The following is a 24,670-nucleotide window of genomic DNA, read 5'->3' as shown; positions in this document are numbered from 1 at the left end:
TTTTTCAGTGATTGTACACTGTCAAATATTTTTTGTTGCTTTTTTTCATGGGAACGTAAACATGTTGTAATCCTAGAGATTGTTCTCCGGTTTTTTCTTTGCTATGTGTGGTAGATAATCTACCTCTGCATCTTCTCTTTGACAGGGATTAACATAAGATACAGATGATACAGTATGAGAAGTTTGTGAACTTTCAAATCTACCTGCCTTTGAATCCACACTTTTGTGTTTACAGACAGTCTTGTATATAAACATGAAATCATTTTTGGAATCCTGTTGAGCACTTCATTGTTGTCTTGTAGCAGTGATTCCCTAAGGTTAAATATTCAGTGTTCAGAAAAGCATTAATTTTTGTTGTTTTTATATTTGCTATCACCTAACCTCATTGGATATCCCTTTTCTCTAGCACTGTGACAGGATGAATTAAATATCCAGTCTACTTTTATATAAATACTCATTTTGAAAGGAAAGTCTGTCCTGCTTCCTAAATCCTCTTGTCAATCATTTATGAACTACCATAATTTTTGCTGTACCCTTTTCACATTGAGTAACCACAGTTTTAGGCGATCCTCTGTGCCAGAGCATGCCTTTAATTTTGCTGATAGTATATGAATATTCAAATATTATCTTCCTTCCATACTGTATCATTTTCGTAGCTTTTTTGACAGCTGTTGATCAGATGGTACTAAGTTTGGTTGCCTGCACACAGGCTTCCAGTGGTGTTTGACATGCCTTAGGGTAGCTGGCTCAACACATGAGCCTGGAAAGGAGCTGGTATGGGTCCTATGAGAGACCCAGGCCCTCTGCAGCAGAGGGGTGGGTGGGACCTAGAAACCACTTGGCTGACTTTGCATACGCATCTTCATCAAGGCCTTGACATCCTGATTTTTTCCTGAGAACTGGAGAAAACATACAAGTACTACAGAGAAATCATGTTGTGTATTATTAGTTTTGGATTTCTTACCAATCATGATGTGCACTCAGCAAATTTATATTCCTCTGAATCGTATTGCAACCTTGTCCTATATGACCTAAATAATTCTATTTGATTTGCAGAGCCTTCCTTCTCCTTTCTTTTCAGAGTGAAGATAGTCTCCACTGTGGAATGATGATGATACTTCATTATTGATACACATTTATAATGAAAAACTGTCACAAAATAGGGTTCATCTTGCAGCCTGTCACCCCTTAAATATCAGCATCTACATGTGAACTGCATGTTGAAGCTTTTTTTTTTTGACCTTATAGTCAAAAGAATTTAGAAAGTTACTCAGCTCACTCTAATATAGGCACAACTCCTCAGTTGAGTTGTTGTCTAATCTTGTTGTTTTGTAACAAGTAAGCGTTCCTGAATTGCGATTCCCAGGATCAACCTTAAAACATACGGATGCAATTTTGTATACTGAAGCCTTCTGGCATAGTAGCTGAGTAACAGCAGACCGCCTATTTGTGCTGCAAACTCAGGTGCTTCTGTCTCAGGACTCTTGGAAGTGCTGTTTGGCTGTACTGTCTTGTTGTTCTTTTGCCTGAGTTTGTTTCAGAACCTTTTCAGTTCATACATCAGTCTTTTTCTTACAGAAAAGCATTTAATGATTGGTTTATAGAAAGCCTGATGCAAAGGTATTACTTTTGTCTTTTTTATTCTGTTACAGATTTCCTGTTTTTGATCAGCCACGATACCAATTAGAAACTTCTTGGCCTCTTTGACTGCTTAGTCTTTAATTTTTTTCTCAGATATTTTAGTTTTTCTTGCATTGCCTTCTGTGGTTGATCTTTCACTGTATTGTTTAAGAAATTTTTAAATTCTGCCATTTAAATGCATTTTTTGCTTACTTGCTTTCTCTTTTATATTTTAGAAGTAGTCTTCTGTGTTAAATATAGAGTTTTTTTAATTTTAACTTGATATCCCTTTTATACTGCGTTCTTCACTGTGCAGAAAGAATTCCTCAGTCTTAGGGTTAGTATCACCCATTCTATTAGCTCCGTGCTCCTGTCATCAAGAGGTGGATTTTGTTTAGCTGTATAGTATTGCTGATGGCCCCAGCCCTTTTTACCTTGTGTGTTCCTAAAAAATGAACTGGCAGTAAAAGATATGCATGAGAAGAGAGTGCAGGGCTGGAATCAAAGTTAACAGTTGCTTATATACAAAAAGCCAGCACTAAATTCAGTACAATCCTGTCTTCCTGGTTTGGGTGAATTAAGCTCTTTGAATATGAAAATTTCTCAAATGAGAGTAAATATTATTGTATTATCATATAACCCTCATAATATCTGAACACTACACACAAGTACATGAACCTTTACAAAATATCAACCCTGTTTTTCCATAGGAGAAGTGTAGGGCACCAAAGTGATTTTTCCAAGGCTGCATAGGAAGTCCATGCTACAGCTGGGTCCATCCTAAATTCTTATCAGTCAAATATTTGAGCCTTAGGGCCTTCCTTTTTAATTAGGGTTTCAACATATTTTTAAAAACGTATGCAATTTTGAATTCAAATGTATCTAAAATCTGACAGCATTCTGGTACAAGTTTTGAGTGTGTTTGTGTGCCTAGACCTGTTGGTCTTACAAAGAAAATACTGACTCATGTCAGCTTTTTCACCATCACAGAGCTTGAAACACTTGGCAATAAAATTTGCTTCTTACCAGGAAAGTCTTCCTTTATAAAGTTGCTTACAGTTCTTTCCAACAGGTGTATGTCACTCTTACAAAATTTCATGTAAAAAGTGCAGAGGCCCTTTTGAAGGACTTAGACCCTCTGTCCAGCCTGCAGCCTGATCTGCAAGGCTTGCTTCCTGCACTCTTCCTGAACCACACTGCCTTTCTGGAGCTCCAGGAAGGTGTCTGACTGTCTGTGCAGATCTCCTGGCAGGTTTGGGGCTTTCACTGGAGAGCTAGACCCAGTATGCTTTGTGGGAGTAACCTCTCTGGAATTGGTGAGGCAGCTGATGTGAATAAGCCTAAGAAGAACTAAGGCAATGCCTACCTAATTCTTTGGTTTTCCTTGGATGGAATCTCACAGGTTCCCATATCCAATGAAGGCAGCATTCCTCCCTCTTTTTCATAAGTAGACAGTTATTCTTTTCTAACGTGCTTCCAATTTGTTTGCAGTAAATTGGCACTACCATGAGGAGATGTTAATCACTAGACAGCTTTTCAGCAGCTGACAAAAACTCAATTACTCATGGAGATAATGATCATCCCAGAAGTGGAACCTGTAATTTGCAGATGAGTTACAGAATTAATTTTTAAATGGAAAGATTGCTATTGGGAGATGAAAATTTAAAATGCCTAAAGATACAGATAATCTGATTTAGTGAAGATTTCTTCCACTTGCCTTCTGTGGTCATTGCCATGTAATGTTGCGTTAAGTAGCATCACAGATGTTCCTCTAATTGTTTTATAACAGTACATGACTTGTTAAAGCTTGATGCTGCTAGATGGAGGAGTTTAAGAAGAACTAATAAACTGTAATTTCATTTAAAGAGAGATATCTTCCAAAATAGTGAGAACAGCAGTGAAAATATTAAGGGGTAGATATGCATCTTAATGCATTCCAGTGGTAGGCTTTCTTTTTTGGTGTGTTTCTTTTCTGTTTGCTTGTTAAATTCACTAATGTAAACCTAGCCTTAGGCATCATCACAGCTATTGAGCTGCTTTTGTGCAGTATCTTATTTTGAGTGTGGTATGGCACTCCATGAAGGAAAAAAAGAGTGACAGAAAAAGAAGGCTGTTTGGGTTTTTTTTAAAATAACTTCATCTGCTGACAGGAAGAATCCCTCTAGAGCAAGAGCAATGCCCCAGGATCCATGGCAACATATTTTAAAACACATTATCATGCTTTTCCAGCTGGTTCTGGAGAACAGTAGTTGCTCTTCTGCTCTGTGATCCTCAACCTTATTGACTCAATTAAGCTAAGAACGAATGATTTGAATCCAACCATCAAAGCTACCTTCATTTTTTTCCTCAGTCTTTTTATGATTTTTCTTTAATATAGACTCTTTGACTGGAGAAAAAGTATAAATGAAATGGACTAGGAGAAAAAATAAGAATAGTGTGAAAGAAGACTGGAATTACTTTTGGAAGCATGTAGTCATGTTGTTGCAAGGAAGAACCACAGAATTATGCAGAATAGGTGAGGTTGGCAGGTACATCTGGAGATATCAAATCCAGCTCCCGTGCTTGAGCTAGGCCGGGTTGCCCAGGACCATGTTCAGTCGGGTTTTGGATGTCTTTAAAGATAGAGACACCACAATTTCTCTGGGCAGCCTTTTCAAGTGTTCAACCAACCTCACAGTGAAGAAGTGATTTTCTTATGTTCAGTTGGAATTTCCTGTGTTTCAGCTTGTGCCGTTTGACTCTTGTCTTGGTATGGTCACCACTGAGAAGAGTCTGACTGGGTCATCTTTACTCTCTCCCATCAGATATTTATAAATGTTAATCAGATTTCTCCTGAGCCTTCACCTCTGCAGGCTAAACAGTCCTGTCTCTCTCAGCCTCTCCTCGTAACAGAGATGCTGCAGTCCTTGAATCATCTTTATGGCTCTTTGCTTGACTCACTCCAGTAGCTACGTCTCTCCCGTATTGATAATCCCAGAACCGGACCCAGCACTGACCGTACCAGTGCTGCGCAGGGGGGAAGGATCACCTCCCTTGACCATTAGGCAATGCTGCCTAATGCAGCCCAGGATACTATTGGCCTTCTTTGCCCAGGGGTGCACTGTTGGCTTACATTCAACCTGTTCACCAGGATCCCCAGGTCCTTCTCTGCAAAGCTCTTCTCCAGCCAGCCTATACTGCTGTCTGGGGTACCCCAAGGGCAGGATTCTGCATTCCTCTTGCTGAGCTTTGTGAGGGGTCTGCCTATTTCTCCAGTTAATCAAGGTCCCTCTGAATGGTGTATCCGCCACTGCTCCAGGTTTTGTATTGTCTGTGCGCTTGCTGAGGGTACATTTGGTCCTAGCACCCAGGTCATTAATGAAGAGGTTAAACAGTGCCGGTACCTGTATTGATCCCTGGGAGTTAAAAGCAGATGTCAATATGATTTTGTAACGATGAGAAGGCAAGTGTGTGGGTGTACGTGTGTGTGTAGAATCTACTGATAACAAATAGAAGGGTGAAAAATGTAATCAGTATAAATTGAAATTGCTAAATATAAAATATTGATAAGGATAGCTAAAGACTTTAAGGAAAAATATCCCAGGCTTGATGTTGCATAACATATTAGAAGTCTAGAAGCAAGAGGTAAGTGATGGAGACATTAGTAAAATTGTTACCACTGATAGAATGAAAGGAGAAGGATTCAGTGCCTGTTTCTGCTTTGTGTGTGGAGAGAATCTGTACGATATATACACATCATACAGGAATGTCTAAGTGCTTTCCTAACTGTTACTAACTAGGAATAGTAGTTGGAAGTGGCTTCAAATTTGATGTAGGTATCAATTCGAACGTAAGATTTGTTGAATTCAAGATAGTTATCCTAACAGAGGGAGTAATTCAATGAAATTTCGTGCTCTATGAGAAGGATCTAACATTCTGTTCTGTTCTTAGAAAGCAAGTCCTTGCCTCATCAGCAAAAACCAGTCTTCAACAGTAATTTTTACAACTGTAAATTAAATATTGATACTAGTTTCAAAGTGTATGCAATATTGCTGGGGAGTTTTTTGGCCACGTTAATGGTTCTTTTAAGTAAACAAGCCAGAACTTTGTCCTCAACAGCATGCAGCCTGTCTCAGAAGAGGCCCAGGAATACTGTTTTCAGCATATATACTTGAAAGCTAGCAAACAAATGCTGTGTTACACCATCAGGAAGAGACGGAGTCTAAACCTCTTTTCTCTTTAACCGTTCTGTGTGGATTCCTCACATTTAAATATGGGAGCTAGTAGTCATGTATTTCATATTGTCTAACTATCATATGATGTGGTAAGAGAAACCTATCTAGGACAGTTTATATTCCCTTTAAAGCATTCCCTTTTTAAATGTCCCACGTTCCATAATGCTTTGTAGCTTAAGGGCCTCTTTGCAGCAAAAATCATTCAAATATCCATGACTCCTCCTGGTAGTTTCAAGATAAAGAAATTGCCTTATATAAAAGGAAGGTGTATGCATCTCTGCATGACACATGCATTACACAGATCCCCTTACTCTGGGTTTTTCAGAGGCAGCCTGCTCTTCTGATCTTTCTAGCAGGATAGAACATGGTTGCAACTGGATTAGACCGCCTAAAGGCAGTTGTCATTGCTTGAGCATGAGTCAGTATCTTGCTCAAGAGTTCCTTATTAGTTGAGTGTATCGTTGAACTCTAATGTTTGCTTATTTCTTTTTTAATGTTAACAGTCTTGAAATGTCATCTGCACTCAACCACAAATCAACAAAATGACCCTGCAATTTAGCTTAGTATTAGTATTATTTTGTGTGGTAGGAGAATCGTTTAATAGTAACGGATTATGTCTTGTTCCTGAGTGATGTAATTATTCTGCATATATCCCTTGGGTTTTTTATTATTATTATTTTAGTAGTGCAAATATAAGAAAATTATTTTACCTACTGAAAATAACTTTTATATGCAGAAAACATTGCTTACATTTTGGAAGTTTTAAACTTGTTTCAGCACTGTTCTTTGTGGCTGACTCTCTTGATTTCCTTGCTTGTCTCTCTCTATTTAAAAAAAAAAAAAAAAAAAAAAAAAAAAAAAAAAAAAAGCATGATCCAGACAGGAATAACACTACAAAGCTTGTTTATTTTGGCAATAATTTGATATCCTTGTCTGGATAAACTGCAGTACTTTTACAACCCCATTTAGGAAGGGATAATAACTTTGTTCAACAGCTCATAGTAATAATTTAAAAAAAATATGATAAGACTGATCATCAGAGGCCATAAATAGACAAATTTTGACAAAGTCAGTGGTTATGTTGATTTACAATGGCTGAGAATCCAGTTTTGTAGCTGCATATTCTTCCCTGTTATATTGTTACATTTGAAGTAGGTTTCTGTTTGAATTTTTTTCCCCCACTGTTGCAGACTTTAACTTTCTTTCCAGAGGAAACATCTGAAATGCCTTCAGGATCATGTTCAGCCTCCTAAGATGATTTACGTTATTGCATTTCAGCATTCAGAGAAATACTTGTTTGAGAAGATCTTTATTATAATTTTACACATCTTCTGATAAGCAGTGTGAAGGTGGTGGTATAAGGGACCACGTTCAATATAGCTATAATTCCTCTTTACCTTTATTTGCTTAGAAGCCTGGGATAATGAAACCATACCATTTTGAATAACATAAAGCAAGCAGGTGTTTTTTTCCCACTTATAAACTGTTTTTATTTGTTTTATTTCTTCCTAGCTGAACTCACTGTATATATTAAAATTAAGAAGACTCAAGAGTTCATATCTGAAGGAACATACCTAGCACAACTTTGTCTGAACATAATATATTGACAATAATTATAAGTACAGAAGAGAAAAATTTAAAAAAAAATCTGTGAGTGTATAAACTATAATTTGGTTTTCTTATTCTCAGATGATATTCATCAAGTCTGGTAAAACAGGCTCTAATGTCTGTACCTCAGCAGGGACATTCCTCAAAATATGACCCTAACCTATACTTCTTTTCTATTGTTTGTCATCCATACTGGCTTACAATTAATGATTTTTAGAATTATGGCTGTTTATATCCAAACCATTTCCAGAGAATCTTTGTTTGTATAAATATTTTAGACCTAATTAATAATAAACTGATTGAAATAATTTACTGTAGAGGTTTCCATATGAGCTACATTCTTTTATGGTCTTTTTTTACTTTGTATCTTTATGGTGTACCAAACTCAGGAAGTGTGCGCTGTTGTTCCACCCACATTTCCTGCACTTACTTTCCAGGAACATTCTTACTTTTAAAAGCATATTTCAAAGTGTCATTGCATGCAGTTATACATCTTAGAGAATATTAATCTACCTGACTCCTAGCCTTGTAGTTAGGCCGTTGTTTACACACAAGGCTGCATTCAACAAGGGGAACCAGAGGAGAAGCTCAGAATCAGGGTTTTTTATCTTCTTGTTGCTGAGTACTGGAGATAGGATTAGTAAGTGCTTTACTCCCCCACAGTACTGTCTTCTCTCTCAGCAGTTGCAGAAGAATTCAGGCTAAAACACCCCATCTCCATTTCTTCAGGGAATTTCTTTGCTTATGAATTATTTGCTTGCATTTCTTTGCTTATGTCCTAAACCAAATCTGATGCTGTCCTCGAAGTTTGGATCAATAAATCACAGTGCTGCATTGCAGTTGTGACATATGAACCATCCAGGGCATCGTTTTTCTGGTTTCAGTGGTTTCAGAGGTTTTTCTGTTTTCAGAACATTCTTCACCTGTTGACCTTCAGACTTTACTATTTAAAATTATCTGAATGTTGCAGTAAAAGGTTTCTCAGAAATATTGCCTGTGTTTCTAAAATACAAACTTTTTTACATTCAGAGATGAATGTAGAGGTGTTATACTATTAAATTAAGGCCACTTAAAGCTTCTGTTTTCTTCCTCTGCTTCCCAAATAATGAGTTTGAACTATCAAGAATCTCAGAATCACAGTTAAACATTTACTTGTTCTTTGGTGTCTTAATATACCTAGCACCTCTGAATTGCAACCGGAAAACTGGAGAGAAAACCATCTAGCATTAAGTAATTAGAAAACTAAGGGGCAACAAGAAAAGGATATATCAAAGAAGTAGTAAGTATGGTAATATGGAGGAGTCTAAATTGGAGACTAGCATCATTACTGTAGCTCACACTTCTTCTGTCCTTTCTGTGTGATATGGTTAGAGTTTCTACAGTTAGAAACTGGGAATAGCTTTGGAGTGATTGTAAGAATGCACTGAACTTTATAAATCACCTATGGATTTGGACTTGTATCTAAAATATATGGTTTTTAGAGGCCCTGCATAACAAGAATATTGTCTATGGTAACACCACACTTCAGTGCATATAATCTCTTCAGTGAAAAGTTGTGTTTTGTAGATCTAGGTACTAGTCCCGGTGTTTTCTGTATGCTTAAACAGCATGAAAGAAAGACACACAAACTGCTGCAGGGCCGTGTAATAATGCTGGGTAGATGTGTATTACTCAGAAAATTAATCTGCTAATTCCTGATGCATCCAGTGGAAAATACTGTAATCTAATAAGCACTATTAAACTTTTCCATAGCCCTTTAAAGCATTTGAGTAGTGCTTACACTTGAATAGTTGATAGTGTGCAAGTAGAAAAGACAAAGACTGATGAGGCAAAGTGAGACAGAAACTTGCACTCCCTGAGGTGTACGAAAAGGAGTTTGGAGTGCCAGATAGAGAGCCTTTCAAAAGTCATCTTCATTTTCCTCAACACTTTGGTTATAGGAAGGGAGTTTCCATCCATCCAGAGGGCTTGTTTGGATAAGTATGGACTGTTTTTTTTTTCTTTTTCTTTCTTTCTTTCTTTCTTTATTTTTTTACAATTAGGAGGAGTTAGGTGCTTGGAATTGGTTTGTTTTGCATTATTTTGATTAAATGAAAGAATTCAAACATGGTTAAATAAATTAGTTTACTTAGAACTCTTTAAAGTTCTCTGAGTATCTCTGAGTATCTTGAAAACAGATTAGATGATGTAATCACATCAGTGGTTTCCTAACTTCTCTGTTTGTGATTCATGCCCTATCCTTGTGTTTCTAACTCACAGCTATGGCAACTTTATCAGGATTCATGTTGCAAATTTTTTCTTTTTTCTATCTACTCACCTTTCATATGTTGGCTGATCTTTAATAGACGGTTGGAAGACTAGGCTTACAGTAGAGTCCCGTGAAGAATTCGTTGCCTTTCTTGGGTCCATTAATGCTTTCTTTGTTTTGTTTGTAAGATACCCCTGTGTGAACTGAAATTTCTTGTCTTCATGTGCAGACCTATCTCCACGTTTTTATCAGGCTCCAAGCAGCTAAAGGATTTCACACTGTAATGGATATTTTTATTTCTTTTTTTCCTTTTAGAGGAAACGGGAACAGCCCAGTGAGAACCAGGTTCCAATGAGTCCTTTGTCTAAATGCCAGTGGTGGCCACATGTGCAAAACCAGCACGTTCTATCGGGCTCTCCCAGCGCGCGCGTCTGGGTTTTGTCGGGAATGTCCCCTCTGCCTGCTGGCAGCGTTCAGCCATTCGGTTTGTTTAAGTTCTTTAAGATTGATGACAAAACAAAACAAAGCAAAAAACCGTTTCATCAGAAGCTGGGCTGTTCAAACAAACCCTGGCTTTGTATTCTGTTCTTATCTGAAGCGCTCCTTTCCCCTGGGCTCTGCGTTCTTTTTAACCTGTGATTCCCAGAGCCTGTCACAGCAAAGGACCTAGCAGCATTGCCTTCTGCTGCTGTGGTTTCGGAGGCTGTACTCTTTTTTGGTCTGCTTTTCCAAATGCTCTCTGAATACTTTTAGCTCTGATGAAACAATGTGCCCGTGATTTCCAAAAGCTGTGTCATAATTGAGACATCCTTCTCCTGTCTACCTGAGGAAGAATCATAATTTATGCGTAGATGCTTATTATATTTTTCTGAGTTCAATTCAGTAAATAGGCTTATTATGCCTATTTAAAGTTATCAAATATTTTATTTCAGTATGTTTCAGTCTTCAGCTTTTTTGAAAAAGTTCTAGATTACTCATCATGAGTTTACCATTTGATATTCCCAAGTATTTGGTTGAACCCAGAGATCAAATTCTGTTTGCTCTTACTTGGCTGAGTCCAGCTCATGATTTTACATTTCGGGTAAAGGTACCTGTCGTTCTCATTTAAAGTTCACTTCCTATACTTTAGGCCAGGCCCTCAAGAGATGTAAATCAATATATCTATATGTGCATTGGTTGAATTATAGTGATTTGCATTGTCTGAGAATGTGGGCAGCTTGTAATTTTTGTTTTCGGTTTATATATAAATAGTGAGACACTAAACATTCTACACTATTTACCTTTTATTTGGCTTTCTGGTAGCATTTGTTTGCACTTGATAGCACAAATTATTTTTGCAGCTGTCTGTAGCAAATAATAATGACTGGGACGTGAATAAGCTCTATTTTGTTGGTATTTTCCTACCCAAGATTTTTAGCATATCTTTTTTTTTTTTTTTTTTTTGCTTGAAAACAAGCAGTTTGATGTGCCTGTTCTTTACTCAGCAAACATCTTCAGTAGAGGAATGTGAAAAAGAGATACCCAAACTGCATTGCATTTTAAGAGCAGACTGCCTTATAGGAACAGGAGCTCAGAAGAAATTAATTTGTCTTGATGGAATTCCTGAATATATTAGTATTGTTTAAAAGCTGAGTTTTGCCTGTTAGCTCAATATCTTGAGATTTGTGGGGGAAGGAAGAATATTTGCAAAGTAGGCTTCTTGCAGCTAAGGGATTCCTCAGTGAGACTAACTCCCTTGACCTTTGTTTCGCTGCCCTGCTTCGAAATACCAGATTGCGATCCCCTTGGCACCGTGTTACGCTATTTCATTGTGCAACGTGATTTTTGCAGGAGCACAAATATGTTCTGTGGTAGCTTTTAGCCATGCTCGGGCAGATCTTTGCAAGTACCTGAAGTCCTTTATATATTGTAACCACTGCAGTAAACCTGCTTATTTGTGGCTGTTCAGAGAAAAATGGTGGAGGCCTTTAAAATAAAGTCCTTTTTCTTCCAGACAGACATGGATATGATGCTTTAATCGCTGCTGAGGTCAAAAATCTTCCATTTTTCCCTGAAGTTAGAGCTGTTTTGTAAAGCCATTTTCTATGCACTCAGAAAGTCCCAGCAGTGTTCTACTGGCCCAAAAGGTGAGGATTGCACTGGAGTGGACAGTACTGGGAAGGCTGCTAGGCCTGTTAGTGCTGACTTGCAGTGCTACAGCTTGAAGTACTTTTAGACAGTTTATATATAATGAAAATAGGAGATAAGCTGATAAAATATTAAATATACATTTGCAGAATTGAGTGGAAAAACATTTTTTTGGTTGTTTACATTTATGTGGAGACCTATCTGTTGATTAGGCAAATATGTTCCAAATCCTGTCAATATGATGTGAGGGTTCTGTGCTAGGAGCCAGTCTGATTGCTGTATTTCTTCAGCACTCTTTCCAGTCCAAGTGAATTACGCAGGTCACTTGGAACTCCTAGGGCTGCTGGATCTCCTGCTTTGTCGTCTCGCAACACACAACATGCATGCTCTTTTTCCAACACTGACCTTTTATAGTATTAGTAATAGCAATAGGCTGCGGTTGTTCAGAGATTATACCAACTGGGATAATAAACACAAGTTCTCAAATACCTAGCATTATGCATAGCTTCTCATTTTTACTGCAGTTCAATATCAACCAACCCATACTCATCCAACAAAATGCCAGAATTAACGTGAAGTCTAGTTATTTATTTATTTATTGTTACAGCTAGACTCTTTATCTTGAAGCTGACAAATTTATACTGTGTGGTATTGCTCCAGAAATCTTCTACTTCTCAAAGAACAACCTTAGTTTTTACTGAACAAGAACTTCTGGTACTTTTTGTTTGTTTGTTTTTAAATCATTGTGTCCTTGAAAATGTTGACAATTTGGCTAGATTATAGTTGATTACAGAGTCCAACATAATATTTTTAGAAAGTGCTGAACCGTGCTGTAATTGTTTGTATCTATGAGTTGAGAAATATTTTTCATTCAATGTTGATATTTTTCAAGTTTCATCTGATAATTTATATAGCCGTAAATATGTAAGTACTAGACAGCACAGAAGTAATTACCCATAGATAACTCTTTATATTGGAATTAAATCTTCCAATATTTTGAAATTTGTCTCTGAAACCATTTGAGTAAAATATCTTGATAGTTTGTTTACCTTCATGGATGGTTATACAGATGAGCTTATTTTAGCTGAGAGATAAAAGTTAAGCAAAAATCTAGACACTCAAAATAAAGTTTTTCAGAGAACAGCCAAGGCTCACAGTGAAAATAGAAAATTTATCCCTAGTACTGTCTACTAACCAGTGAATTTTTCCATCTTTTGTGTAAATATAGAAGGTCATGGATTTTCGGAAAGGAGAGGTTAACTTAATAATAATGCCTATGCAGAAGTGTGAATCAGAGGTGCAACCAGGCTCAGTGTTAATTTAGTGTCCTGCTCTATAACAGAATGAAACTAAATAGCTGGCATTTCAAAGTAGTCAATATATTTGATGTGTTTGTCATGGAGAGACACATGTGAACTGGACAGAGCTTGCAAGGAGGGGAAGGGAAGTCGTTTTGCCACAAGGCAATTGAGCGCATGCCTTATGGGCAGTCCTTCCTCAGATGTTAGAAGAATAAAGGGATACAGCCCCTTTTCCTTCCTCATCTAATGCAGTGTGATATGTCATCAGATAACATTAAAAGTAATTGCAGCTGAAGAGTCAGTAACAAAATCTTTCTTTCTGTTTTCATTTCAGTTATTTGTCACCTTCCATGCATGAATGGAGGCCAGTGCAGTTCTAGAGATAAATGCCAGTGCCCTCCTAACTATACTGGTAAACTTTGTCAGATCCCTGTGCAGAATGGCAATACTCCAAAATTGTACCATCATCCACAACAGGTGAACAAAGCCATAGGATCACAAGTCATCCACTCTACTCATACTTTACCACTGACAATGTCTGGACAGCAAGGTGTAAAAGGTAACTTTTCTCCTGATAGATTTTTTTCCTTTGAAGTTAGTTTTATTTACTGATTTTGGATAACCAGTCAGTAAGGTAATGATATTTGCCTATGTAGTGTCTACAAATAAGAGAGATCAGTCAGCTTCAACTTTCAGTTCCACACATACTATGTGGAACTGTGAGTTGACAAGGTCTGATGACCTTCAGGAAGCATATTGTGTTTGGTTTTCCTGTGTGTCTTCTGACTCATCAGGTAGCATTTTATCAGGATGAGATCCTGGCTATACCAAGAGACACTCACAATTCAGTTCCACAGTTTCAGAATTAAATTGTGATATATTGTTTTTTGTTTGAACTACCAGATTGATTTTTCATGTCAACAGTAAAATTACAATCACCTTTTTCATGTTACTGCCTCTGAGTAAAAACAAAATATATTGGGCAAGGATGTGAGGAGGCCCAATTATTTGCAGCTAGCTTCTGAATCACTTCGCTGAAAAGAACATAACCTATTTATATGTTTGTGATAAATATAATCTAATGTAGTAATTCCCTTTTCAGAAAGGGACATAGCTAAGAGGGAAGTGTTAATGGTATCCTGTTGGAAATGCAGTAATTTAAAAATACTTCTAAACATCCACTCCATTTTTTCAATGGACTTTTTTCTCTAGGGGCTGCTACACAGTCCAGTGGGAAGTAGTATCCACTGAACTACTGGCTTATTAGTCCCTAAAGCTTCCCAGGAGCTGTTAAAAAAAAAAAAAAAAAAAAAAAAAAAAAAAAAAAGTGAGAGAACAACATAATTTTCTAAAGATTAAAATTATTTTTGTGAATGCTTAATTCCAGATCAAATGATCACAGACAAAATAGTGGACCGCAAAGAGTTGTTTTTCTTTAAGGCCATAGTTACTTTTTAAGATTTAGAGTCCTTGTTCTAAAATGCACAATGGGTTTCTTGTTGCTAAAGAGTTTGACTTTCTAGATTTTTTTCCTGCCTCTTTAACACAGAACTCTCTATCAGAGCCATCAACAACCACAATGGCTTTTCTTCCCTTTCCATGTCAAATGAGGATGTTGGGTTGTGTAGAGAGGAACATTTGATTTCTTTCAAAGAAAGAATGAAACATCATCCTGAAATGGTTGACAGAAATCAAAATTGATCAGTGCATCTACACTGCAATCCAAGATTTGTAGAAGAGAAGATTGTGGTGATAATGCGAGATAGGAGGAACCAGAGTAAATTTGGTAATGGCTCAACATTTAAACATCTCTTGATGGATTGGTAGATGTTAGAGCCATTCAGTGATTCCTTTTGAGAGTAATATAGTCTTCAGATACATAAGCTGAAGAAGCCAGTCTTGAAGGGTCTTTTTTTCCACACATAAAATAATGCATGATTATTGATTTGGAGTGAGTTTTGTTTTTGTCATGCCATGCGAGTACAGTCCTTTCTAGTATCTGAAGAAGGGCATTAGTGCTTCTGCTTGTAACATTGAATCTTCTCCCTCTGCATTTCACCTGCAACAGAACTCATCTGGCATCAAATTTTGCTGAAAATTGTTTTCTGCTGCAGGCAATTTGTGAAGAGCCAGTGAGGCCCAGGAGCCATATTTTGTTGAGTTTCTATCACTTTGTTCCTAGTGCTTTTATCTGCAATATGTTGAAGCGTTTCTCAAATAAATAATGCAGAGCAAATGAAAAATAAGTTGCTGCATCTTTTAAGGAATTTCTAAGCGAGACTAATAAACGATGAAAAGGTGCCAAGCGGAAATGAGGTAAAAAGATGAAAGCAACTTCTACGTTGCAAGATAATTATAAAACAACTGAAAATAAATGAACTATGCTTCCTGGGAAATGAAGTTGTGAGGCAGAAATTGGCAAATAAGAACTGAAAAGGTCTAATCAAACTTAAAAGAACAATCCTGCCTTTGGAGGCAAGAGAGCAATTCAAAAGGCTCAACAATCCACTGTGCATTATAGGAAAAGTAATACCTCAAGTATTCTACAGAGTACTTGCTGACAAGAGAACCACAGCCAGACACAATAAATTCTAACTTTGTTATGCAGCTTGCAAAATGTAAAACTTTCTATTCCCTCCTCCTCCTCCTCCTCCTCAAAAAAAAAAAAAAAAAAAAAAAAAGGAAAAAGAAAAGAAAAAAAAGAATTCAGTTGAGTTACATGTTTTAAGGGCTTTTTGTGCTTTAATGAAAAGGGCTTAAGGCTCATAAACAGTTCTGAAGTACACTAAATGACCAGAACTTCTGAATCTATATGCCCAGACTTAAAATTACAACTGCATTTAAAACCAGAAGTATCTGAAAAACATTTCCTCCCTCTTTATCTGCCAAGTCCTGAATTCAAAGTTGAGTGAAGGGAGTGGTGGTTTTAGATGGTTGAGATGTTGGCAACTGTTGCAGGGGCAAACTCAGGACTTGGCAGGTATTTAAAGGTGAAGGGATGAAATCTGAAGCTTTTCCTGTGTTCCAAAGAAAGATGATGGATCTGAAAAACAAAATAAAGCTTACTATATATCCAAAAATAACCCAGTAGGGTTAGAATTCTGGAACTTTGAATGGGATTCTTTTTACGTAGTGTGACCACAAATATTAATGTCACACCAGCCAATTTGGACATCTATGTTTATGTAGCAATCTTTACAATCATTTCCTGTAATGTCTGTCTTTCCTGTGTGAAGAATTTTCATTTTCTTACTGCTAAATCAGACTCCATACATTCTTTCGTTCATCTCTCCCACCTCTGAATTTGTGCTTCATTTATATTTTTGTCACACTTTAGGAAACGGTATAAAGTTCTAACATTTAAAAAAAAATGTCTTGCAGATGCCTGGGATTTCTTTGTGGCATATTTTATTACCAGTTTTTCTTATGTGCTTTTCCTTTGATTATTTTAGTGAAGTTCCCTCCTAACATAGTGAATATCCATGTGAAACATCCCCCTGAAGCCTCAGTTCAGATCCACCAAGTTTCAAGAATTGACAGCACATCAACAGGACAAAAAGCCAAAGTACCTCAGCCAGGACTTCCACAGGTCTCTTACCAAGGTCTTCCGTATCAGAAGACCCAGAAAGGACATACTACTTACACAAATCAACAACCCATTCCTCATGTATTTCCTGTTTCAGTTAAAACTCAGCTTGGGCGCTGCTTCCAGGAGACTATTGGGACACAGGTAAGAAATGTTTGCTAAGGCTGTTGAGACAGACAACTTTGAAACAATATTGTGAAAGACTGTAAAAATGCTTCATCACTTGTAAAGAAGGGACACATTTTACATTCTTTTCCAAAAGAAAATTAATCTGAGAATGGATTGTAAAATGCTGTTTGACAAAACAACACTCTTCGAAACTTTCTTCTCCATTAAGCTCTTTTTTTTTTTTTTTTTGTTCATATTTTTTGGACTTGGATCCTTTATTTACTGATTTCAGGTATTCTAGCAATAACTTCTGCATTTATAAGCTATTTTTCCAAATTAAAAAAACATTATTTGAGCCCTAATTCCATCTCTTCTGATTGAGCAACTAAGGTAATGCCATCTTCTACAGTTTATACTGTCCTCTGCTTTAGGTCTCACCAACCAGTGCTCTGAAGGTGTTGCAGTTTTCACTGAAATTCCTGTGCAACAATTTTGTATGTTTTATGGTATTGTAGGACAACATTTTTGATTTGTTGAAATGTGACCACTGAATAGAGTTTAAAATGATGCAGTAGAGGCTTCACTGAAGCATTAAAAGCTTACTTCAGTTTAAAATGAAATCTTTACTCCAATTTTTTTTACATATGACTGCTCAAAATTCCATGTGTTCTTTCAGCTCTTGAAAAAGAGGTGACTCAATGTTATCATTTTTACATACTTACATATATTTATAAATTAGGTATAGAGAGAAAGTATATGAGAGGAAATCAGGTCGAGGGCAATGTCTGGTACTTAAGCTTTTTTAACACTTCTGTTGTAAGACCCATCCTATCTATTGCTTATTACCCTGCCAAACTTTAATTTTTTATACTGAAATATTTTATGTTGGATGTGAAAGTTTTGCTGAGGTTTTAGCAAAAATCATTCATCTTTTTTGAGAAATGCTGAATATGTTGTTTTACTCTGTCTAAAAAAAAAATACTACTGTTTCATTGAAGATTTTTTATCATCTGGGTGTTTTGAAGCAAGAACTTGCAACTGGACCAGAAGGTCACTCTGCTTTTACTCTTTCCAGTAACATGTACCTAAATTTGGCCAATTCGCAAGCTTCTGAAAGTATGGATATATCTGCAGTATATTACAGTGACATTTGTTAGAAGGTGGCAGCTAATTCTCCAAAGATTTCATCTGTCCATGAGCCTTTCCCATAAAAAGACAGCATCACAGAACTGGAGCAGACTGCCCTTCACAAGTGTTTCTTCTAGCTGTCAGTGAATGCTGTGATGCCAGGCATTCAAACTGAGAGCAAGGAAATTTCCTCAGGTTATCAGGGCTCCCAAGTAGCATGCGAAAATGGGGGCGAGACTTCAGTCAAATACAGAGGTGAGGATCGGTGATAGGAGACAGACAGGAGCAGATGGAATCAGAAGCAGGGTGAGGTAACACAAGTGGCTGGGCCCACGGTCATCACAGCAATTGTGTTCTGGGAGCTTGAGCTTAAACCACAGCTCCTGCGCCTCTTCATGCTCTGCCAGCTCCAAAGAACTGTGTCTTTTTTCTGTAAAATATTTTTCTCTTTTCCTCGTGGCGTCTGACTCATGCAGACTATCATAGTATTCCTAATAGTGATGTAATTAACTCTACTTTCAAAAATCATTGCAGTGGATTTAAAGATCTCCAAATCTGCTGGTGCAAGGCTATCGTGAAGTTTTTTTATTATAGTTTAGAAAAGGATCGTTCTGAAAAATGCTATAGGAGAAGTAAATTTAAACATCATCAAGCCTTAAAATGTTTTTAAAACCTCAGACTTGAAGTGTGAATATGAAATATTAAGGTTAATATTCACTAATTGTTCAATACTTAACTTTGGATCCACAGAATTTGTTTATACTTTGTGCTTCTCTCTTTCAGGAAGAGTAAAAATTTTAATTTATTCTTTGGGGACCTGATTCTGGCAATTGTTGAAGCACATGTTTGGCTGAAAGTTTATGGATGTTACATGATAAATGAGTCAGGGCCCATGTCAAACAACCATTTCTTTATATTTCCTAAGAAAAAGGGATCTAACAAACATGACATCACATAGAATCATGGAATTCTGACATTATTATTATAATTTGTGCTTTATTAGTACTTATTTGCATTTCTATATTCATTCGTATACAGAGGAAGGCCACATTCCTTCCTCAGAACGTCAGAAATGACAAGGCACTTGTCACTTCTAGACAGCAATGGGTGCTGCATTTTTTTATCTTTTACTTGTTATGCTGTATAAATTTCCTCTCTGTTCTTTCTGCTTTATGCCCGAGCCAGAAACTTTGAATCATGTAGCCAAAATTTGCAGTGTGCCGTGCATGCGCCTCACATTACAATGATTTTAAAACCAAGACTCACTCACCAGAAGACAGTAAAGCGCTCTTTTTAAATGGGAGAGGAAAGGAGAAATCTGCCTACATTGACATCACGCCTGACTCGAAATCCTACTGGATGCTTAGTCTCCAATTTTTATGGTATTTTTTTCAGTATTCCCATGAAACACTATGCCTTTGCAGTGCTCTCAAGGAAGGGCAGTGCCTCCCCATTTAGAATAATATCTTTTTTCATTTTTTCAAACTCAGTTTGTCCATTCAGTGTCAATATTGGAGAAGAGTGCAAGAGGTTTTTCAGGGGGCCTTTTTTAATGTTCTGTTTACAACTGGAGTTGTAGAGCGGCATTGACCTTTCAGATTTGAACCAGACAATTCAATGTGCTTTTCCAGCAGTCAGACAATTAATAGTATTCTATGTTTTAAATATACCTTGAGCTAGGCAAAGCACTTGATTTTTTTTAATTATTATTATTATTTTTTTGATCCTCAGATAGGTCTCTATTTCAAAAGAGCTTGGTTTTCTGTTTATTTGATATTTGCTTTGCTAAATATGAAGAATCTCTTCATTTGTTTAGAGAGGCTGCTAAACTGAGCTTTTGATATTAGTAGTGATGAGTTACAAGTACTTTCTGGGGATTTTGATGGATAATTTTGATATTCTTACTTTTCTTAATAATTGTCTGTGTTTATACATTTTTTTGCAGGGTGGATTGTATAATTGGCTTCAGAAATGTTCTATTAAATATTCTAGGATCAGAGGTCACTTTACCGTCTATAGAACAGACTGATGGAAGCGTGTGTGTGTGGCCTCTTTTAGGGGAATCTGCCAAATTAATGAAGACTTTACAGATTCTCATTTTTATCCTGTGTTTTTAGCTTCCATCAAAAGTATCAGAACCTATACTGGGGGGTTGTGTGTATGTAAATTCTATCTTACTGGATTTCTCTCCCTTTATCTCTTTCTTACTCCTTGTTCTCTCCATCTTCCTCCTGTGTTTCAGCTGGTCTTCAAATTATACATGCTCTGATTTTGATGCTTTTGCTTTTTTCTGCAACCTTTCCTGAAACATTTTTCATCTCCCAACACATTCTTCCTCACCCCACCTTAGCTAAATTCCTTTAATGTGTCTCATTCAAAAACATTAGTCCTCCTCCTATCATAGGATGGATGCTGTATTCAAATATCAAGACATCCAGAGCATATTTTTTGCAGCCTGGTTCCAACAGAGTGCATACTGTTAGAGCTAGCAGCTGGAGCCATCCTGAGCCAAAGCCTGGATGGCACTATGGTACAGACAGTTGAAAAATCTGGTCATGTTCTCAAGCCTTTGTTCAGTCCTACTTAGCAAGGTAGAAAGACCTCCTTTCTGCCTTGTCGTCTATAATGTCAAAAGTAACTGTAACCAAAGGCAGAGACCATAAGAATAGGATAGCAAAAAGAATGAAGACAGCAGTTAATTTACTGAAGTGTCCTGGTTTACTGAGGATAAATTAATGAAGATGCTGTGTGTTTTCACATATGTATGTACCTATAGACACTGCTTAATTGGGACTGTTTTGTGTAGTGTCCCCAGCATTGAGGACACAAGTGGAAAGAGCAACTATGGAAGTGTAGTATTAATACTGTAATTTTTAGAAAGTAGGGTATAAAACAAATAGTTCTCCCCAAGTCAGTTTGCTAATGATTGCTGCCTCTGTTCTTTCCAAGTGGAAAGCTGAACAAATACTTCTTTTCCGGGAGATGTTACAATGATTGCTCCATGCTAGTTTTTCGTGTTACATGACAACTTACTATGCAGTTCTGCATAAAATTGGCATGGGTCATCCAATGCTTTCCTCATATCAAAAAGATTTTTGCATAGTAGATGATAAACTAGCAGTTAAGCTGCAGTTCGGAAATTGTTTGTTGTCACAAAAATAGTGATCAAACTTTATACTTTGCTGTGTAGAGTTGTACTTATACTTTAATGTGTATAAAATGATCTTGAGAAAATAGAGATTTGAAGTTACAATGAAAGCAGTAGGACAAAAATCCTACTCACTTAAGATGGAGAGCAGTAAATTTGTTGACAGCACTGTACATTACAGTGCCTTTAAAAGCTGGAGGCTTGACATGGTGACTGGCAAGGTCCTTTCCAGCCTTGTATTCCTGTGTTTCTGAAATCCAAAGAGTCTATCATCTTAGAACACCAATTCACTAAGCCCTATTTAAAAAGTAAGCAAATAAGGAAGATTGTGTCTCATCTTTAAATCCCTTCTCTTCAGCTGCTTTTCATTTTAAGTCCAATAAAAAAAAATGCTTTTATTATGACACAGAATATCTTGTTATTTCCCAAAATACTTTTACAGTATTAGTGGTGCACCTAGTAAAGTTTCTGGTGCTGATCAGAGTCCTGTTAATTTTGTATATGATTACCTTGCATTGAAATTGATATAGGAATGCAGATGCCTAATGTATCAAAATTCATAGAAAGGAAAGTAAGCACCACTTTTTTTTCCTCTTAAGACCACCTTGAAGTCTCTATTAAGTATACTTTTATGTTTTCCTGTGGTCACTAACTTGAAGTATTTTGGCTAAAAAAAACCCCTATTTTTCTCAAAACTGATTTGGTATCCTTTTTGTGTAACTGTAAAGAGAGAAGAATTTTTTGCAAAGCAGCAAGAAATTGGAGAAGCTGGCACTTCCAAATTTGTCTAAAGCAATCCTGACTAGATTCACAAGTAAGACTGTTCTCTTCAGCAGAGTTTTTTGAGTTATTAGAAAGGAAACTTAGAGTGATCTCAGCATCTGTAACTTAAAAACAAAATAAAAAGACTTGCCGTTTTGAAGGGAGACAGATATTAAAGTAGTGTACCTCGCTGAAGGCGACATATGCCAAGGTGTCTGTAAGGAGAGCTGGCTAAGAGGCTGTGTCTGCCAATGTTTTTTCATTCCTACTCCCTGTCCCTCAGTTGTGCTGTGTTTAACTGCTGGGGAGCTGGGAATGGACTGCTCTCTAAAATGATCACTGAAATAGTTTCTGCTAAGAGTATTTACTTTCTTCTGACCTCTCTGGGGTAGATTCCACCCCTTGCTTGTCCATCCTGTGCTGCATGATGCTGAGCCATGCTTTGTGCTTCCCTTGCAAAAGGCTTTGAAAGGTGGTGGAGAAAAGACCTACAGCTGTTACAGCTCCTACCAGAAGGATGGCTGAATTTGAGTTGTTCTAGTATCTTCAGGTGAAATTTGGCGTATTACAATAATGCTTTGGAAAATCTTATTAAAGAAAAAAAATACCACCTATAGCAGACAATGGAAGCATCTTTTGATAGCTTTTTTATATCTATTTAGCTAAATAACAGGAATAATGCTCAAATGCTACCTAATTCTGAAAATAACAAGTATCTGTGGTAAACATGTTACTTGATCAACATTTTTAATGGGATTAATTTTTATGAAAACAGTTTATTTAATGGTGTGTTTCAGTAATGTCTTCTGCAGATGACATTTTTCCTAGTTTGAGTGATGCCCTTCTCTCTGCCATCAGACTTGATACAGAGTGAGCCAAGTGGCTGGAAAAGTTAGAAGTTGTCAACATTGTGTCATGACTCAGTTCAAACCATTAAGCTTGTACTTAACATGATTCTCACAAGGAGATGTGCTGACCACATAGTTAATTTTTAGACTATAACGTATAAAAGTACATTTTTAGGAACTGATGGCCACTGATGAATTTTTCCCAATATGAAATATTAAACAAAAGCATCAGACATTTTTTACTTAGAAAGCAGAGCAGCAGAGTGTGTTGATAGCTGTTAATGCGTAACTTGATCTGTTTATATGACTGTATGCAATATGTTCATAGTATATGTAGGCTGAAGGTGATGACAATAGTGATGTGCCAATTGAAGTTTTTCATTAAACAATATAAATATCAGATTTCACAAACCTTCCCTATGTACGTAAATTTCAGGGATTTTCATTTTTTGACAGCTGTATAATATGAACTTCCCTCTTCATATTCTGTAGGAGGAAAATGATACAAGTAAAGTTCTGTGCTTCATACTAGTCCTTTTTATCTTCAGAGTACTTTTAAAACCTTTTTTTCGTTAGAATAGTCTTAAAATACCGTCTCATAAAATAAAATAACTGTCTGGAATTCCTTGAAGCTCATGGTTTGGCTTCTGAAGTTTTTAAACAAATAGACTGTCAGAAATCAGTGTGGATTCATTTACAGGATTAATGCTCTATTCACAATATATTCTTTGCAAAATCAATACCCTGAAATATCAGAAGATTAAAGATGTATCAGATACCAAAACCACCAAACATTGTTTTAATTACTCAAATAAAAGAAAGCTGGATAATTCTTACTTGCCTACGAAGAATGTTCTGCTTAAGCCAAAACAAATTCTTTACCAGTTCTTTTAGAAAGTCTGGAAGTATTTAAGTTTCTCTCCTCTGCTTATGAGACAATGCCTGTTAGTGAGCCAGTGTTACACTGCCAGTATTCTTCATTTGTAACAACCTGTCATTCAGCTGGTCAGTAAGCTGATTAAGTAGGTTTGTTAATTGTTTCAGTAAGATGATTTATTAAATTTGTTTCTTCCTTTGGTTTCTTGCTCCCTTTGTAGTGTCTACAGAAAAAGAAGGAGGAAAAAAAAAGTAACAATCCAAGGTCTGTGCCTGCTGAATAGTTTACAGAAAGTTAAACAGTGTATCCATTCACTTCAGCTATTGTGGTATGTGAAATGCAGCCTTTTGAGCTGAATCCCAGTCATTAGCTATTAGCTCAGGCAAAGCACCGATCAATTTCAAGCATAGTTAATCATGTGACACTCCTTTATTTATGCCAATATTACGGCTTTAAGTAGTAGCCTGTAAAGGGATTTGTAGATGGGTCACCTGGGAGTGGGAGTCCCAGGAAATGTCCTGGTGACTAGGCCAGAAATTTTGCAGTTGCTCTGAGACTGATTGCCAGGCTGGGCTATCTACTATGCTTTAACAGGGAGCTGAGTATATTCCTTCTCCTAATACATTAGCAGAGGAGTTTTGAGGATACAGTCCTGCCTTTTCCCTGGCCTTTGAAGACCTATTAACCCCGATGGAGTGCATGACTTTGCACTCCAGCAGTGCGGAGATGGGACCGAGACTGGAGTCTGAGCAGAGGAGCGAAGAGGTGATGTGGCTTGGGGTGGCCTTTGTGCACCAGAAGGGTCAGCCAGAATTTCAGTCTACCAGTGGGAATATTCAGTACTTCCTTCAGTTATATAAAATATTGGCATAGAAGCCCAGGCACGCATGGGGAAAATATGTGGACTCAAAACAATACTTTCAGTGTCTGTGAGTGCTTTACCCAGGAAGGACTTTGTTTTATAGCAGTACCATGTGTGCCTCATACTGCTGCTACTGCTGAGCCACTTTCAGCACAGTTCAACTCTTTTATACCAATCCTTCGTGACTTCTTTGCCTTCTGAACCAATAAGAATTATCTCCAAATCATAAGCTT

General features: G+C 37.0%; 1 protein-coding gene across 4 annotated transcripts in view; it reads left to right on the top strand.

Annotated features, from left to right (window-relative positions):
- The window catches only part of LTBP1 (latent transforming growth factor beta binding protein 1), a 136,674-nt gene that overhangs the window by 11,402 nt on the left and 100,602 nt on the right, over positions 1-24,670 (top strand). For all 4 annotated transcript variants that reach the window (XM_062572045.1, XM_062572044.1, XM_062572047.1 and 1 more), the window contains exons 2-3: positions 13,453-13,677; positions 16,571-16,848. In XM_062572045.1, the coding sequence (XP_062428029.1) occupies positions 13,453-13,677; positions 16,571-16,848 (503 nt within the window). The remainder of the gene's footprint in view (positions 1-13,452; positions 13,678-16,570; positions 16,849-24,670) is intronic.

The sequence above is a fragment of the Rhea pennata genome, chromosome 3 (genome assembly GCF_028389875.1).
Source record: "Rhea pennata isolate bPtePen1 chromosome 3, bPtePen1.pri, whole genome shotgun sequence".
Lineage (NCBI taxonomy): Eukaryota > Metazoa > Chordata > Aves > Rheiformes > Rheidae > Rhea > Rhea pennata.
The sequence above is the reverse complement of the archived record's forward strand: the minus strand, read 5'-3'. Positions and strand labels throughout refer to the sequence as shown.